Source organism: Lepus europaeus, chromosome 12 (genome assembly GCF_033115175.1).
Source record: "Lepus europaeus isolate LE1 chromosome 12, mLepTim1.pri, whole genome shotgun sequence".
In the NCBI taxonomy this organism is placed as follows: domain Eukaryota; kingdom Metazoa; phylum Chordata; class Mammalia; order Lagomorpha; family Leporidae; genus Lepus; species Lepus europaeus.
Window position 1 is genome coordinate 57,781,060 of NC_084838.1, and position 18,847 is coordinate 57,799,906.

Here is an 18,847-nt window from a genome sequence, read left to right on the forward strand (position 1 = left end):
GTTAACTTTCCTGCCTACCTATCAGAATAAATAATGGGTAAATGTTTACAAAAAGTTAGACATCTAGTCAAACTGTAAGGCTTGAAATTTTTACTTGTAGGTTTTAATATGTGAGGCAGAACAATGAAATACCTGTCCTTCAAGAAGTTTCTGAATGTACAACAGCCATTCCTTGTCATTTTCAGCATCCATCTTTGTCTTTTCAATTTCCTAAAAGAAGAAAATAAAAACGCAGGTGCTAATGCCACGCCTATGAACTTGCCCAAAGACGTAGATATAGAACGAATCTAAGAAGTGTGACAGTGGAATCAGCTTCAGCAAAGGGCCACTTTTCCCCTCAATGAAAAAATGTTTAAATCTATGCTCTTTCATATTTAATTCACAAAGGTTTACCCATAATCCAAAAGTTTCATTTTTTCCTTCACAGTGGAACTCAAAGTCAGGACTGAGATGGGGTGAAAATGATTAAAATGAAATGAGAAGTAAGATAGAGGGGTATAAAAGAATCATTTGCAGATGAATAACATAAAACCTTACACTGATTTTCAGCAAATAACCAAGGGCTAACTGCTACAATTACAAATATTGTGGAACATGGAATGACTCTGGTATATTTAAATATTTGTTGATTTAAAATATTCAGTAGGTTACTGACAGGCAAGGGCCACTCCAAAATAAAGTGCTGTAAGTAAACAAGTCACTAAATATTTTTACCCATCAATTATCAAGATGAAATATTTCTGAAAACCATAATGTACTTACATATGCAGATGAGACACTTAAAATCATAACTTGGCTGACCAAGAAAGGGAATCACTTGAAAACTAACATTTGTTGAAATTTATTGTATACCAGGTATCACACAATGTATGTTACATAGGCTATTGCAGGTATTTAAAAATTATGTGAGAGAAAGACAGAGACACACACAGGGAGGAAGGGAAACAAGGTGGGGGGGAGAGCATTAGCTCACTCACTTTGCTCTAATCCTCTGGTTCTGTGCCTAGATCCCTACAACAACAGGAGCTGGGACTAAGCCAAAGGCAGGAACTGAGAACTTAATGCAGGTCTTCCATGTGGGTGGCAGGGATCCAACTACCCAAGTCATCACTACGGCCTCCCAGTATGCACTGGCAGTCAGGAGCTGGGGCCGAGAATTTAACCTAGGTAATCTGCTGTGGGAAGCTGGCATGTTAACCATTAAACATCTGCTCAGGCTATCACAGTTTTTGACGTGAACTTACTATGTAGTGTGATATAGTTTAAAAAACACAAGTTAGCTGGTCTGAGCTCTGTTTGGGCAAGGCACTCAATTCCTTATACTTCTGAAAGATGCATTGGTCACTCTAGGTAAGTTCTGATCTATAATTAAACATACCAAGGTGCACTGATCCTATGTAGAACACTGTATTGATACTGTAGTCCTTCTTCCGGGAGGGCCTTCTTTTAAGTGTGTGAAATGCATATTGCAGTGCTGTGCACCCTGGTTTCAGATTGTACCCGGCCAGAGGCAAAGGTGGCATTTCTTCACTACACTGTCTTCACTGTACATAGTCTTTGGGAATATAGGGACCTTTTTCTAATTCATATATTCAAATGGGATAACTTTTTCAAATTTGCCCATCCAAACGGGGTATTTATTTCTGTTAGCCCATAGAGGGCATTTTAGAGACCAATCAAAGGCAGTAGCTCTGTGTTCTAGAATACACACACGTTTGTTTATGCAAGTACATACACAGTTGTGCACTTAAACGCATACACTTCCAACATGAATCCTGCTAAATCTACTTGTTTTAAAGCCTCTAGCAACAGCAGAGGCCTCAGTCTCAATATTTGGTTACGTTTCTCATTATCAATCAACACATTTTAATTAAATGTTTGTATTAAGATAGCTAACATCCTGGCCAGACATGCTATTATCTCCCCTGTCTTTAAAAAACAAAAAGATTTATTTATTTATTTTGAAATTCAGAGTTACAAAGAGAGAGGGAGAGACAGAGAGAGATCTTCCATCTGAAGGTTCACTTCCCAGATGGCCGCAGTGGCCAGGGCTGGGCCAGGCTGAAGACAGAGCCAGGAGCTTTCTTCTGAGTTTCCTACATGGATGGCAGAGGCCCAAGAATTTGGGGCCATCTCCCACTGCTTTTTCCATGTCATAAACAGGGAACTGGATAGGAAGTGGAAAAGCTGGGACTCAAACTAGCAACCAAATAGGATGCCAGTATTACAGGCAGTGGTTTTACTCACAATACCACAATGCCAACCCCTCCCATATGGCTTATATGTGATACTGTATCTGATAATTCTCTTAGACTTATAAGTTCAGAATTTGGTAGCAAGTCACAGATATTGTGATAAAGCTGCTGAGAACGGGAAACTGATAATTCATCATCCTGTTCACCATAGGATAGAGATAATCTCCACAGGATTCCTTTGGCCTCTTTTCAAAGAATTCTTGACAGTGTAAAAACCTTTACAAATTATAGATCGTCTCTATTTTGAAAGGTGTTTTAGAAGCTGATGGTGAGGCGGGGGCCTGGGGTTGGACAGAAGATGGTCACATACGAACATTTAAGTCTACTGCTTTATTTATGCCTTGAGCGAATCTTTGGGATGCTACTAGTGACATTATCTCTCTCTCTCTCTTTTTTTTTTGACAGGTAGAGTGGACAGTGAGAGAGAGACAGAGAGAAAGGTCTTCCTTTGCTGTTGGTTCACCCTCCAATGGCCGCCGTGGCCGGTGTGCTGCGGCCAGCGCACCGCGCTGATCCGAAGCCAGGAGTCAAGTGCTTCTCCTGGTCTCCAATGGGGTGCAGGGCCCAAGCACTTGGGCCATCCTCCACTGCCTTCCTGGGCCACAGCAGAGAGCTGGCCTGGAAGAGGGGCAACCAGGACAGAATCCATCACCCCGACAGGACTAGAACCTGGTGTGCTGGCGCCGCAGGTGGAGGATTAGCCTATTGAGCCACGGCGCCGGCCGCCATTATCTCTTTAATATTTCCAAACAATAAAAATTATAATATTTGTGGTTAAAGCTCAGAGGCATAGGGCAACAGGATTGAGCATTCTCCAAAAGTTTCACTGAAGACTGAGCAGGCTGAGACTCTGCTGGTTATGAAATAGTGGCCATGCCACACATGCAGTGATCCGGGAGCTGTGATATGCTACTGAAGAGCCACAGACACATGCATACAAGTTCACTCACTCTGGAATAGTTTACCTAATTTAAAGCAATAAATATATTTTCAAGAATATATTGATCAACAATAATTTTGAAGTTAGCCAGGAAAGTCAATAGATTCACCACTTCTTAAAAATCTCTCACATAGGAGGAAAAATATTCAATCAATGGTGACCATGCTTAACTAAATCCATTTAAACTAGTTTAATTAAAAGTATCACTTACAAGATACATAATATGATTAACTAAATTAAAGAAAATGGAGCAGACAGGGGAGGATAACTGACTTGAATTACAAACAAGCAATTAAAAATGTTCTGTCCACCAACTTATTTCTATATTACACAATAGGTTTCTCTAAAGGTTTTGTGAATTGACAACTTAAAAATCTTACCTTAATGAATATTATCTTAAATATGAGATTCTAAGAATTATAATCAAATAAAATACGCATTTAAATTCAGTGAGCAATGAGATCTTTACTAATGCATACTTAAACGATCTTACCTCTTCATCTTCTGTGTCCAATATGTCCTCTAGATCTGATCGTGAAATGTTCAGGATAGAAGCTGCCAAGGTCTGGGCTCTATGGGTTGAGGTTTTACAAGCAACCCTGTTTTTTTGCATTTTTTTAAGCTCTCTGATTTGTCGTCTTATCACATGGACCTCTTTTTGTAACTCTTTGACCAAACCCTGCAACATATTGGAAAGAATGTGCGCTCACATGGAAGTCATAAAGAGGACAAAGCAGTCATGACATAACAATGTGAAGACACAAGCAAATCATTTTTTATTAAGATTACTTTGATTTTATTCATTTTGCAATATAATGGACAACTTTTTATTTATTGTCAGTATGTAAGAAAAAGAAGAAAAGAAAAATCTTTCTTAAATGACTATTTAACCAAACCTCCTGGGTTAACCAAAGCTCTCCTTCCAGTATAGCAAACTGACATCTTGGTGGGTGAGGCTTGTGGAGAGCCAAACCACTATTCCCATTAATTGACCTGACTCTAAGAGTTAGTCATATTGTTCCTAAACTTATATGCATACATTGTTAACAGGTTAGTCACATAATTCATTTAATTATGAAACGAACTGATGAAAGACAACTTCAGAAAGAGTTGTTCTTACTTTATTAAAACTGGATTAGAAATGCTGCAGAAGGACTTAAGAAAAATAGAGGGGTTAAAACTGCAATTATATTATGTGTGGATAAGACAACAATAAAGGATTGGGAAAAGAATCTCAGATTGCTTCACAGAAGTCTTTAAGCTCGCCTTCTGAGAAAGCAATAAATATCAGTCCATACCACACCTGCGTGTGTGTAAGAGAAACATACTCCTCTCCTGGATGGAGAGTGTTCTGTGTCCCAGTGCATAGTACTGAGAGCTGGCAGCAGATTACTTGGAGGTTTGGGCTCTTTTTTTCAATATTTGGCTAGCTCAAGGAATGTTGCAATAAATAATGGTGTTTATTTATCAACTTTGTGTTTCTACGACATAGTCCTAAAAGTGAAGTAGCTGGGACTTAAAAGCATGTGCAACTGTAATTTTGATAGCTATTATTTCTATTCATGTTCAACCTCCAAGATATACCCATATAAAAGTACCCATTTCTGTACACACTTAGCAAAACATCAGTCTGGAATTTCAGTGTAGTTTGTTTCACTATACTTTTGTTTCATTTTTTTCTTACTATAAATGAAGCTGAGAATTACCTTTAAGAGATCATTTTATTTTGTCAATTTTTCTGTTTTCCTTAGTGACTTACAGGATTTCTTTACACGTTAAGGAAATTATATTTTTACTCTTTTATATATACAAATGCTTTTGTAATTTATTCTTTTGAGAAATTATAGTATTTTATGCCAAGGAAATTTTTATGTATACAAAATAATGAATCTTTTCCTTTCTCACTTTTGATTTTACTGGGAAACTTTTAAAAATCATTTCCCACAATGAGGTATAAAGCCTATTTTCTTTTAAAGATTTTATTTATTTATTTGAGAGGTAGAGTTACAGACAGTGAGAGGGAGAGACAGAGAGAAAGGTCTTCCTTCCACTGGTTCACTCCCCAAATGGCCGCAATGGCTGGAGCTGCGCTGATCCGAAGCCAGGAGCCAGGTGCTTTTTCCAGGTCTCCCATGTGGGTGCAGGGGCCCAAGCATTTGGGCCATCTTCTACTGCTTCCCCAGGATATAGCTGAGAGCTGGATTGGAAGAGGAGAAGCCGGGACTAGAACCAGTACCCATTTGGGATGCCGGAACCACAGGTGCAGGATTAACCTACTGCATCATATTTTCAAACTATGATTTTTTTTCCTTGACACATGTTTTTTTTCAGTCTGAAATATTTTATCCACTCGTAATCCTTTATAAAATTATCAAACAAAATCCACCCATCATCGTATCACCACCTGGCAAGTAGTCTATTTTTCCCCACTAATTTCATAATGTGATTTTCTGAACTTCCTATTCTGTTCCACCTCTCCTTCTATTAGTAAAGCTCTCATTTAACTAGTAAGTCTTTATAATAAATTTTAACATCTGATTAGTCTGATTACTCTCTTATTACTGTTCACTCAACACCAGATTTTTCTTGGATATTTTTGCTTCTATAATTTTACATATGAATTTCAGAATCAACCTGTGATCCCCTACCAACCCTGAAATCATACTGGCAAATTTATTTACATGACATTTTATTTGGGTTATGTTAACACTGCAGGGTGTTGAGTTTTCCTAACGAAAGAATACAGTATTTCTTTCTATGTAAGTCTAGGTTTTTAAGGATCACTTTAAAATTTTTCTCTTTACAGATCTAGCTTATTCCTGGGCATTTTACTTTTCATACTACTTTGGCTACTTCCAACACTGATTCTTGTAGCTATTTTCTGATTTGTGATGCAAGTTGTTCTGATGTTTCTTCTTTAGCTTCCAGGCATTCAGAGTTGGAATTTTATTTCTCATTTTCCTATTTTTATACCTCTAACGTCTTTCTCTTTCCTTTTATTACTGGTCAATTTTTTTGAACAATCTTAGATATGTTTACATTGTGAAATATTCGACTTTTTTCTGATTTTAGTGTTAGTCCTTCTAGTTCCTTGGAATCATTTCATCAACTGTGAGTCAATACAGCGATACGATAATATATCGCGAAACTAACTGGGGTGGGTGTTTTGGCCTAGTAGCTAAAATGCTACTTAGATCACTGGCATCTCATATCACAGTGCCTGGGTTTGAGCCCCAGCTCTACTCCCTATTCCAGCTTCTTGTGGACCCAGGGAGGCAGGAGGTGATGGCTCAAGTACCTAGGTCACTGATACCCACATAGGAGATCCAGATTAAGCTCGTGGCTTGTAGCATCAGCCTGGTCCAGTCCTAGCTTTTGCAGGCATCTGAGGAGTGAACCAGCCAATGGGAAATCTTTGTCTGTCTTTATCTTTCAAATAAATAAATATTGTTAATGAAGAAATCTTTAAAAAAAAGTAATGATATACTTTTATGTCTTCCAGAAACTGATATCAAATTACCTTAATCAAGTTTAGTGCCCATACAGACTTCTATATTACTACCATAAATGTATTACTAGAATTAGTGAGAATTTTTTTAAAAAAATATTTATTTATTTATTTGAAAGGCAAAGTTACAGAGAGGCAGAGGCAGAGGGAGAGAGAGAGAAAGTTCACTCCCCAGATGGCTGCAATGGCTGGAGCTGTGCCAATCCAAACTCAGGAGCCAGGAGTTTCTCCCAGGTCTTCCACATGGGTGCAGGAACCTAAGGACTTGGGTCATCTTTCTATGCTTTTCCAGCCATAGCAGAGAACTGGGTTGGAAGTGGAGTAGCCGGGACTCAAACTGGCACCCATAAGGGATGGTGACACTGCAGGTGAGGGCTTCATCTGCTACATCCCAGCGCCAGCCCCAATAATTTTCTTAGAATTGAATTATCCTTGCATCTCTAGAAGAAATTTCAGTTGGTTGTGATATATTATTTTTTTGATGTGCTCTTGAAGTCTATCTGCTTTCATATATATATATATATATATATATATATATATATATATGTAGCTTTTTTTTTTTCATTTTATTTGAAAGGCAGAAAGACAGGGAAAGAGTGGACTTATGGAGGAGTACAATTAGGAACCACACTTACAGTAAACTTAAGAAGGCAGGATTGGGAAGCGGGAGAAGTAGAACTGCACTGCAGTTCCCAGAGTTCACACCATTTGAGCTCTGGAGACTTTCAGATTTCTCTCACTTTGGTTTTTGCCCTCCACAGCCCCCACCCCCACCCCGCAGCCACTGCACTCCCACCATGTAAAACTGACATGAACATTTTACTTAACCATTCTTTGCCTTTTCAAGTCCAGAAACTATAATATATCTGGGGTATGACAGATAGAAAGGGATAGATCTTCCATCTACTGATTCACTCACTCCCTAAATGCCCACATCTGCTGGGACTAGGCCAGGCTGAAGCCTGGGATCTGGAACTCCATCTTGATCTCCCATATGATTGGTAGAGACCCAACTACTTATGCCATAATCTACTGCCTCTCATGGTGCACAATTGCAGGAAAATATGGAATCAGAAGCATAGCCAAGAATTGAACCCAGACACACTGATATGGGATGTGAGAGTCCCAAGTGGTGTCTTAATAGCTGGACCAAATGCCTGCCCCTATCAACTCAATGGCTTCATGTTATTATTATTATATTATTAAGACTTTTTTCATTTCTGGAAAAAATTTTAGATGACAGCATCCAATATATTTGTTTTATTCCATTGTTTTGGTTTGTTTTTTAAGATTCCAGTTATATATATATTCAATCTTGTCATCTGCTCCATAAATCCATTTGCCCCCAATATGCTTTGTTAAAAAATTGGGGCATAATCAGAATGAAGTACAGATTTTTAAAAGTTTAGTTTAATAGGCCGGCGCTGTGGCTTAACAGGCTAATCCTCCGCCTTGCAGCTCCGGCACACCGGGTTCTAGTCCCGGTTGGGGTGCCAGATTCTATCCCGGTTGCCCCTCTTCCAGGCCAGCTCTCTGCTGTGGCCTGGGAAGGCAGTGGAGGATGGCCCAAGTGCTTGGGCCCTGCACCCGCATGGGAGACCAGGAGAAGCACCTGGCTCCTGGCTTTGGATCAGCGCGATGCGCCGGCCGCAGCGGCCTTTGGAGGGTGAACCAACGGCAAAAAGGAAGACCTTTCTCTCTCTGTCTCTCTCACTATCCACTCTGCCTGTCAAAAAAAAAAAAAAAAGTTTAGTTTAATAAGTTTTGGAAGTTGTATGTATCTGTGTAACTACCAACCTGAAGACAGAAATCTTCATCTTCCAGTCATTTCCTTGATGTCCCTTCTTAGTCAACTCCTTCCACACTCAGTGAGCAACACTTTTGATTTATATTATCTTAATTCTGCCTGCTTTACAATGTCACATAAATGAAAAAAAAATTATGTACTCTTTCACGTGTGATTTCTGTAAGATTTATTTATTTACTTGAAAGAGTTACAGAGAAAAGGAGAGAGAGAGAGAGAGAGAACTGAAGCCAGGAAACATGAGCTTCATCCGGGTCTCCCGCATCGGGGGCAGGGGCTCAAGTATTGTATTATCTTTCACTGCTTTCCAAGGTGATTAGCAGAAAGCTGGATCAGAAATGGAGCTGCCAGACATGAACTGGCACTGATATAGGATGCCAGTGTCACAAATGGTGGCTTTACCTGCTATGCCACAATGCCAGCCCCTTCATGTCTGATTTTTTTAGTTAACATGTGGTTCTTAAGATTCATACATATTACTGTATGTATTCATATATATGTTCTTTCTTCCTTTAATTTATTGTAAAAGACATAATTATATGCAATAAGATCAACATATTTATGAATATTTATTTATTTAAGAAGCAGGAAGATAGAGACAAACAGAGAAAACAGAGCTTTCACCTGCTGGTTCACCCACCAAATGCCAGTAATGGCCAGGGAAAGGCCAGGCAGAAACTGGTAGCCAGGAACCAAGTCAAGATCTCCCACATAGTGGCTGGGACACAGCTACTTGAGTCACCATCTGCAGCCTCCTGGGGTGCACATTAGCAGGAAGCTGGAATCCTGAGTAAAGCCAGGCTCCAACCCAAGCACTTCAATATGAGGTGTGGGTATGTCAACCAGCCATTTAACTGCTGGGCAAACACTTTCCCCAAGTTCAACATTTTAAAGTATACAATTTGATTAACTTTAATACACACACAGGAAATTATCAAAACATATACATTTTTCTGTGATGATTTCTTTCACTTCCTTGATCTGCCAGCAAGCTTTTATCTGATAATATTGTCTCACATTTTATAATAAATCCTCACACTTATTTCTACCACTCACAGTGCCTTTTAGAGGTGATTATATGATTAATATTTTAAATTCATAGTAAAATTTTTTTTATCTTTTGTATAGCAAATTATCTCTGGTGAAATTTTCCTCCTATCATTTACTTTTCCTGTGTCTTCCCTCTACTTTCATTCTAATATATTTGTAGAGACATTGTGTGGGTTTCTTTTTCAGTACTCATTTTTGAAGAAGAGTTTTTCCTAGACCTCCTAATTTTTGAAAGTTTTATGGCAAGGAGCCTGGGCCACATTCTAGGCTAGTGGAATTTTACATATGTATTTAAGAGAATTTTTAAAAGATATATATATGTAAAAATATATATTTTATATATTTTATATTTATATATATAAATATATATTTTATATATATCTTTAAAAAATAGAGAAAGAGAGAGAGAGCGAGAGAGAGAAAGAAAGAGAGAGAGAGAGAGAATCTTCCATTGGTTGGTTCACTCCCCAAATGGTGACAGGGGCCAGAATTCCATCTGGGTCTCCAATGGGGTGGCAGTGGCCTAAGTACCTGAACCATCATGCACTGTCTTTCTTAGCATTAGCAAGGATCTGGAAAAGAAGCGGAACACCCAGGGCTTGAATGAGAACTTCAAGATGGGATACTTAACTCACTACAGCAGAAGGCTTCTACCTAGGTAAGTCTTAATTGTATAGTTTCATGAGCTTTTACAAATAAAAACTTTTGGTAACCTCGGGAAACCTACATTCAGATCAAAATAAAAAACATTTCCCTTTCTACAAAAGGTTTGCTTATGGGGACGGCATTACAGCATAGTGGGTAAAGCTGCCACCTATGACACTGGTATCCCACATGGGCTGCGGTTCCCATCCCAGCTGCACTACTTCTTACCCAGATCCCTGTTACTGGCCTGGGAAAGTGGCAGAGGATGACCCAAGCGCCTGGACTCCTGCACTCACAAGGGAAAACTGTAGAAAGCTCTTTGCTCCTGGTTTCGTACCGGCCCAGCTCCAGCCGTTATGGCTATTTGGGCAATGAGCAAAGGGATGAAAAATTGTTCTCTGTAACTCTGCCTTTCAAATAAATAAATAAATAAATAAAATCTTTTTAAAAGAAGATTGCTTATGTCCTTTTCCAGACAATCTTCAGTCCCATAAACAAGATTTTTTGTTTTGTTTTGTTCTGATCTGCAAGTTCCCTGTTGATTTGTGATATTCAGCCTCTTTTAATGTAACTGTTGGCCATCTTGAAAAACGTCTGTGAAGTCCTTTTCCAAGTTTTATTCAAATTATTTGCTTTTTGACTAGTGAATCGAGTTCCTTTTATATAATTATCACATATATGATTTGCAAATATCATCTCTTATTTCATAGTTGCCTTTTATTTTGCTGATTGTTTCTTTTGATGTGCATAAGCTTTTTAGTTTATTTTAGTTTTATTTCTTGTGCTTTTGGTATCATAGGCCAAACAAATGCAAAAACAAAACATTGCTGAGACCAGTGTCAAGGAGGTTACACCTATATTTTATTGTAGGTGTTTTTTAAATATTTATTTTATTTATTTGAAAGACAGAGTTACAGAGAGACGTCTGATATTTAACTTTTTTATTCATTTCTAGTTACCTTTTGTGAACAATGAAGATAGGGGGTTAATTTCACTCTTTCCCAAGGTTGCATCTAGTTTGCCCAGTACCATTTATTGAAGATGATCTTTTTCCCATTGGTTACTTATACTTGATGGCTTGTCATATATTATCTGAGCACCATTTATTTATGGGTTTATTTCCAAGCTCTCTATTCTATCAGTTCATGTTTCTTGTTTTGTGCCAGTACCACACTGTCCTAATTACTACAGCTTTGTAACACAGTTTCAAATCAGAAACTATGATGTACCCAACTTTGCTCTTCTTGGTCAACACTGCTATGTTAACTCAGGGTCATTTTGATCCCACATTAATTAATATCATTGTGATTGCTGTATTCATCAGTTATACTGGCCTATAATTGAGTTTATTGTAATGTCATTATTTGGCATTGATATTAGGGTAATATTGTAAATGACTTGTAAAATGGATTGTAAAATGATTTTAGAAGTGTTCCTTCTTCAGTCTTCTGGAAAGGTTTGAGAAAGACTGACATTAATTCTTCTTAAAAATTCAGTAAAATTCACCAGGGGAGTCATATAATTTGGAATTTTTTTTGTTGGGAAATTTTTGATTATGGACTCAATCATCTCTAGTTAAGGGTCTGTTCAGACTTTGTATTTCATCATGGTTCAGCGTTGGTAGGTGGTATGTTTTTAGGCATTGATCCATCTCTTATAGGTTATCCAACATGTAACACAGTATTCATGGTGTTTTATGATCCTTTGTAATTCTAGGACATTTGATATAGTGTCTCCTCTTTCATTTATAACTCTAATTATTTGAGCCTTCTCTCTTTTGTAAAAATTGTTAGGTAAAAGTTTATCAATCTTCTCTCCCCAAAAAGTCAAAACTTTTATTTTACTGACATTTTTTTACTGTTTTTCTGTTATCTAGTTCCTTTCTTTCTTCATCTTTATCATTTCCTTCCTTTTGCAAAACTTGGGCTTAGTTTGTTCTAGTTCAAAGAGGAATAAAGTTAAGTTGTTAATTTGAGAATTTTTCTTAATATAGACATTCATAGCTATAATTTTTCCTTTTAGAAATGCTTTCACCGCATCACAAGTGTTTTGATTTTTCATTTCCCACTTTCATTTTTCTTAAGATGTTTCATATTCCCTTTTTATTTCTTCTTTGACCTGATGAGGTTGCTCAGGAAAGTGTTGCTTAATTTTACATATTTTCAAATTTCCCAATTTTATTCCTTTTATTGATTTCTAGTTTTGTGTATAACTGTAGTCATAAAAGATACTTCATATGACTTCAATCTTCTTGGAATTTGTTATAATTTGTTTTGTAGTCTAACATTTAATCTATCATGGAGGATGTTTTGTGTGCACTTGAGAAAAAATATGTATTCTGCTGCTAACGGATGAAAAGTTCAGTACATGTTGTTAGATCCATTTGGTCTATGGTGTGATTCAAATCTGCTGGGTTCCTTATGGATTTTCTGTCTGATGATTTATCTGGTGTTGTAAGGAGGCATTAATGTCTCTTACTAGTAAAGGATTGTTTATTACTGCTCTCACTTGTTAGCATTTGTTTTATACATTTAGGCATGTAAGTGCTTATTGTATATTTATATTGTTGTATCTTCTTGATTAATTGAATTCTTTTCATTATATAAAAACTGTCATAGTCTCAACTTTTTAAAATTTAAACTCCATTTTTCGGTTAAAACAGTAGCCACTTTTGTTCTTTTGATTACCATTTGCACAGAGTATCTTACCCCCTTCCTTCACAGTGAATCTTTGAACATACTTAAACCAAAGCAGATCTCTGGTAGATTGGATCTTGTCTGCCTGTGTATTTGTTTTTATCTATTTGCCCATTCTATGTCTTTTTTACTTGGAAGTCTAATGTTTTTATATGTAAAGTATAATTATTAACAGGTAAGGAATTACTCTTCCCATTTTGTTGTATTATGGCTGTTTTGTATTTCCTTTGATATTTTTTCCTCTTTTGATACTTTCCTCTGTGATTTGATGACTTTTTGTGATGATATGTTTTGATTTCTTTCTGTTAATCTTTTGTATATCTTACTATAGATTTTTCCTTTGTGGTTACCATGAGGCTTTCTTAAAATATTGTATAGTTAGGCCGGTGCCGCGGCTCACTAGGCTAATCCTCCGCCTTGTGGCGCCGGCACACCGGGTTCTAGTCCCGGTCGGGGCACCGATCCTGTCCCGGTTGCCCCTCTTCCAGGCCAGCTCTCTGCTGTGGCCAGGGAGTGCAGTGGAGGATGGCCCAAGTCCTTGGGCCCTGCACCCGCATGGGAGACCAGGAGAAGCACCTGGCTTCTGCCATCGGAACAGCGCGGTGCACCGGCCGCAGCGCGCCTACCGCGGTGGCCATTGGAGGGTGAACCAACGGCAAAAGGAAGACCTTTCTCTCTGTCTCTCTCTCTCTGTCCACTCTGCCTGTCCAAAAAAAAAATATTGTATAGTTAGAACTTTCTATTTTTTTAAGACTTATTTATCTGAAAGGCAGAGTTACACACAGAAAGAGGGAGAGACGGAGAGACAGAGAGAGAGCAAGAAAGAGAGAGACCTTCCATCTATTGTTCACTCCCCAGATGGCTGGGCCAGACTAATGAGTTCCAGTGCCCAAGCACTTGGGTCATCCACTGCTGCTTTCTCAGATGCATTAGCAGGAAGCAGCCAGGACTTGAACCTGTGCACATACAGGACGTTGGTGTCACAGGGGTCAGCTTTACCTGCTAGCCACAACGCTGACTCTTTAACTTTCTATTTAAGTTGTTAGCAACTTTTATTGCATACAATATCTGTAGGTTTTTAATTATTCTTCCCTCACTTTTAAGGTTATTGATGTTATAATTTATATCTTTTTTATTTCATTTCTAACATGAAATTACTGTCATTATTTAAAATATTTCTTAAAAACTTTTATATCAGAGTTATGCAACATCATTGCAATATTAGAGAATTCTACTTTGAAAGTACTTTTAGGCTTTACTAATTAGAATGTTTCATCTCAAATTGGAGAATTCTTATCAGCATTAGTAAGGCAGGTATAGTGGCCATGAGCCACCTCTACTTCTGTTTCGAAAAATCTTTATCTCATCTTCATTTCTGAAGGACAGTTTTGTTGGGTAAAGTATTGTTGGCTGGAATTTTATTTTCCTTTCAATATTTTGAATATATCATTCTACACCCTCCATTAATAGTCTTATGGGAGCTCCCTATCTTATTGAGTTTTCCTTGAATGTGACAAATCACTTTTCTCTTGCTTCTTTCAAAATTATTTGACTTTGGGCAATTTAATTATAACGTGAATTGTAGACTTTTGTGGATAAGTCTTTTGGAGACCTTCGGGCCTCATAATTTTGCATGTCTACTTCTCTCACCAGAGATGAAAATTTTTCAGCCATTATTTCTTTAATTAGATTTCTAGTATCTTTTTCTCTTTTCTTAATTAAATCCTTGTAACACATATTTTGTTTAGTTTGATGATATACTGAAAGTATTGTAGGCTTTCTTTACTTTTTTTTATTCCTTTTACTTCTCTGATTGATTGGATACTTTAAAATAACTTGTCAATGAGTTCACTGCATGTTCCTTTTTAAGATTTACTTATTTGTTTGAAAGGTAAACACACAGAGTGATATTCCTTTGGCTGGTTCATTCCCCAGATGGCCACAAGAGCCAGGCTGGGCCAGGCTAAAGCCTGGAAGTAGGAACTCCATCCTAGTATCCAACTTGGATGGTTGATGCCAAGTATGAATGGGAAGGATAGCATTTGGAACTTGAACCAGCAATGAAATATGGGGTGCTGGCATTGCAAGAGGCAGTTTAACCCACAAAGCCAGACCACATTGAATCTTTCTTATGTTTTACTGAATATGCTGTTGAGGTTCTCTATTGAATTTTTCAGTTCAGTTGTAATATTCTTCATTTCTAAGATCTCATCCCTTTTTAAAAAATGGTTTCTAATTCTTTGTTGAACTCTTCATTTTCTTCATGTACTGCTTTCTTAATTTCATCCAGTTTTCTGTAGTGTTACATTTCACTGAATTTCTTTCAGAGGAATAATTTGAATACTTTGCCATTCAGTTCATTTGCTTAGAGTCAGTTATTGGAGTTTTATTAGTTTCCTTTTATGATATTTCTCTGATTCTTCAGTATCCTTCTATCCTTACATGAATGTCTGTAAATTTTAGGAAGCAACCATTTCTTATAATCTTTATAGATTTGTTTCAGCAGGGATAGACTTTCACTGGTATGTTCAACCATTGGTTTTGGACAGACCAGTGGGTAGCATTGTGAACAGGCAGTACTTGTTGTTAGGTTCTCTAGTTGGGCAGAGTACTGTCCATATTCTGAGGTCAAGCAGGGCTACTAGCTGGGCTCCATGCTGGTCTCTGCTTAGGCAGGGTTTCAGTCTATATCATTTTGCTCCACTTTGCAGCTGAGCAGGGCTTCTAGTTTGGGCTCTGCAATCACCAATTGGAGGGGCTCAGGCTGTGCTCCCTAGTCAAATGGTATTGCTGGATGGACTCTTCACTCAAGTTTGCCACACTGTGTTCCACAGTCAGGCAGGGGCACAAGCTGTACCTTGTGGTTAGGTAAGTCACTGATGGGGTTCTCTGCCTTGGTGTGACTTTTGTTTTTCTCTTTGGTTGGGTGGGGTTATCAGTAAGCCCTCTGTTGAAGCTAACTGCAGAATATGCTCTGTGGTTGAGTGGGGCTACAAGCTGGTCTTCATGATCACTTGGGGTTACCGACTATGTTCTATGACCTGGTAGTGTTAGTGACTGGGTCACTTGTCCAGGTGTGGCAATAGGTTGTGCTCAACAAATGAGCAGGGCTACAGGCTGGATTCCACAGCCAGGTAGGGTTGTAACCAGGGATCCTAGTCAGTGATCCCTGGCCAGATGGTTCCAAGGCATGCCCCATGGTTAGGAAGGGTCAATAGTTAGGCTCTCTGCAGCTGAACTATTTTCCCTTTTTTAAGCCTGTTGAAGTTTGTGGCTTTTAACAAAAGAAGTTTTTATGAATGTTTCACAAGAATTGTAAAAGAAAGTAGCCTTACTCACATTTTCTCTACTTGAATTATTGATTTCTGAATATAGTATAAATTAAGTGTACCACAGGACAGTAAATATACCTATAGATGCATGAATTTCTTTTTGTTTCTCTATCAAATTTTGCCTACCATGTTGTCAAGTTCATAAAGATTTATGACATTTTATTTCAAATTATCGAGTCTCATCATATGAAATAACCTTTTTTTGTCTTAATTAATGATTTTTGGTTTTAATTTCTTGCAAGAAGATTGATTTAAATAGGCCAACATGAACATGGAGTTGGGAAGTTTTAGGTCGTTATGAGCTAGTACAAACTGAACCAGGATATCAAATTGTTAAATTCTTTTAAAAAAATATTTTGGATAACTATGTTTTAGTTGTAACTTTGGTCTCACAATCTCATAGTCATTTTGAAAAATACATTTCAGCTTTAATATATAAACTTATTAATATATATGGATTTATACTAATGATTTAGTTCTTTTTAAAAAAATATTTATTTTACCTCTTTGAAGGGCAGAGTGAGTGAGTGAGTGAGAGAGAGAGATTCAAAGAGCTCTTCCATCTGCTGGTTTATTCCCAAAATGGCTTCAACTTCTGAGGCTAGGCCAGGCTGAAGCCAGGAGCCTGAAACTCCATCTGGGTTTCCCATAAGGATGGCAGGGCTTCAAGCACCAGAGCCATTTTCTGCTGCCTTCTAGATGCATTAGCTAAGAGCTGGATAGGAAGCAGCGCAGCTGGTACTCTAACAGGCTCTCTGATATGGGATGCCCGTGTGTCACAGGGCAGCTTAAACTGCTCTGCCACAAAGCAGGCCAGGTCATTTAATTGCTTCTCTCTCTTTCTCGAGTGAACTATTACCTTCATGGACTTTTCCTTTAATTTTATTTAGGTAAGAAAAAATTTTAAGTGTATATTACTTCTTACTACAGATGCAATGTTATACAGATAACTTCAAGTTTAATCATCTAGCTTGACTGAAAATATATGCTTATTGATTAATAACTTTTTTTTTTGACAGGCAGAGTGGATAGTGAGAGAGAGAGAGACAGAGAGAAAGGTCTTCCTTTTTGCCATTGGTTCACCCTCCAATGGCCACCGCGGTAGGCGCATCTCGCTGATCCGAAGCCAGGAGCCAGGTACTTCTCCTGGTCTCCCATGCGGGTGCAGGGCCCAAGGACTTGGGCCATCCTCCACTGCCTTCCTGGACCATAGCAGAGAGCTGGCCTGGAAGAGGGGCAACCGGGATAGAATCCGGCACCCCAACCGGGACTAGAACCCAGTGTGCTAGCGCCGCAAGGCGGAGGATTAGCCTGTTAAGCCATGGCACCAGCCGATTAATAACTTTTTAATTCCTACTTTTCCCAAGCCCAATACACATTTTGAGTCTATGAATTTGACTATTCTAGATACATGAGTAAGTAGAATCATGTGGTATTTGTCTTTCTGTGACTGGTTCTTTCACATAAAATAATGCCTTCAAGGTTCATTTACATTGTCACATACTACAGAATTTCCTTCTTTTGTAAAGCTGAATAGTATTCTACAGTATGTAATACATTTTCTTTACCCACTCAGCTGCTTATGAACATTTGGGTTGCTTCTACATTTTGGTTATTGTGAATGATGTGGCTACAGATATAGGGGGTGGTAATATCTAGTCAAGACCTTGACTTCAATTCTTTTTAAAGAAATACCCAGAATAGGGAATTCTGACTCATATGATATTTACCTTTTTGACATTTTGAGGAATGCCCATAATGGTTTCCATAGTTTCCATGCCATTATTAATTTCTAGGAAGAGTATATAAATGTTCCAACTTCTACACATCCTCACCCACACTTACTGTTTTTTTTAGAAAGTTTTATAATGGCCCTTCTGACAGGTGTGATGTGTAAACTCATTGTGGTTTTAATATGTATCTCCCTGATGATGAAGGACATTGAGTATTTTTTTCATTTACCTGTTGCCTGTTGGTATGCCTCCTTTCGAGAAATGCATGTTCAACTCCTTAGCATGCACGCACACACACACACAAATAGAAAGAGAGAGAGAGAGAGAGAGAGAGAGAGAGAGAGAGAGAGAATGAACCAGACATATGGACCAACAGAACACAGAGCCTATAAACAAATCCATGCATATACAATCAACTTATGTTCAACAAGGGTGCCAAGAATACACAATGGGGAAAGGACAATTTCAATCTCATAAAAACTGGTGCTGGAAAAATAAGTAGATAAATGGTGCTGGGAAAACTAAATATCCACATGTAAAGGAATGGAATTGGACTCTTATCTTATATGACATATTAAAATAAAGTAGAAATGGATTAAAGACTTAAATAGAAGACTAGAATCCTTGAAACTCCTAGAAGGAAATACAGGCAAAACCTCTGTGAGATTGGGCTGGGCAAAACTTTTTGAATAAGACAACAAGACCATGGGTAACCTAAACAAAAGTAAGTGGGATTGTATCAAACTAAAACCTTCTGCAAGTAAAGGAAATAATCAAGAGAGCAACAAGTCAATCTATGTAATAGGGAAAAACATTTGGGAACCATACAAAACACTTCAAAAGGTTCCTGGAGAAGCTGGCATTGTGATGCAGCAGGTTAAGCC

General features: G+C 38.0%; 1 protein-coding gene across 9 annotated transcripts in view; it reads right to left on the reverse strand.

Annotated features, from left to right (window-relative positions):
* The window catches only part of LOC133771829 (endophilin-A1), a 717,118-nt gene that overhangs the window by 310,243 nt on the left and 388,028 nt on the right, over positions 1-18,847 (reverse strand). For all 9 annotated transcript variants that reach the window (XM_062208166.1, XM_062208164.1, XM_062208168.1 and 6 more), the window contains 2 exons: positions 3,689-3,874; positions 133-210 (listed from right to left, as the gene is read on the reverse strand). In XM_062208166.1, coding sequence (XP_062064150.1) covers positions 133-210; positions 3,689-3,874 — 264 coding nt within the window. The remainder of the gene's footprint in view (positions 1-132; positions 211-3,688; positions 3,875-18,847) is intronic.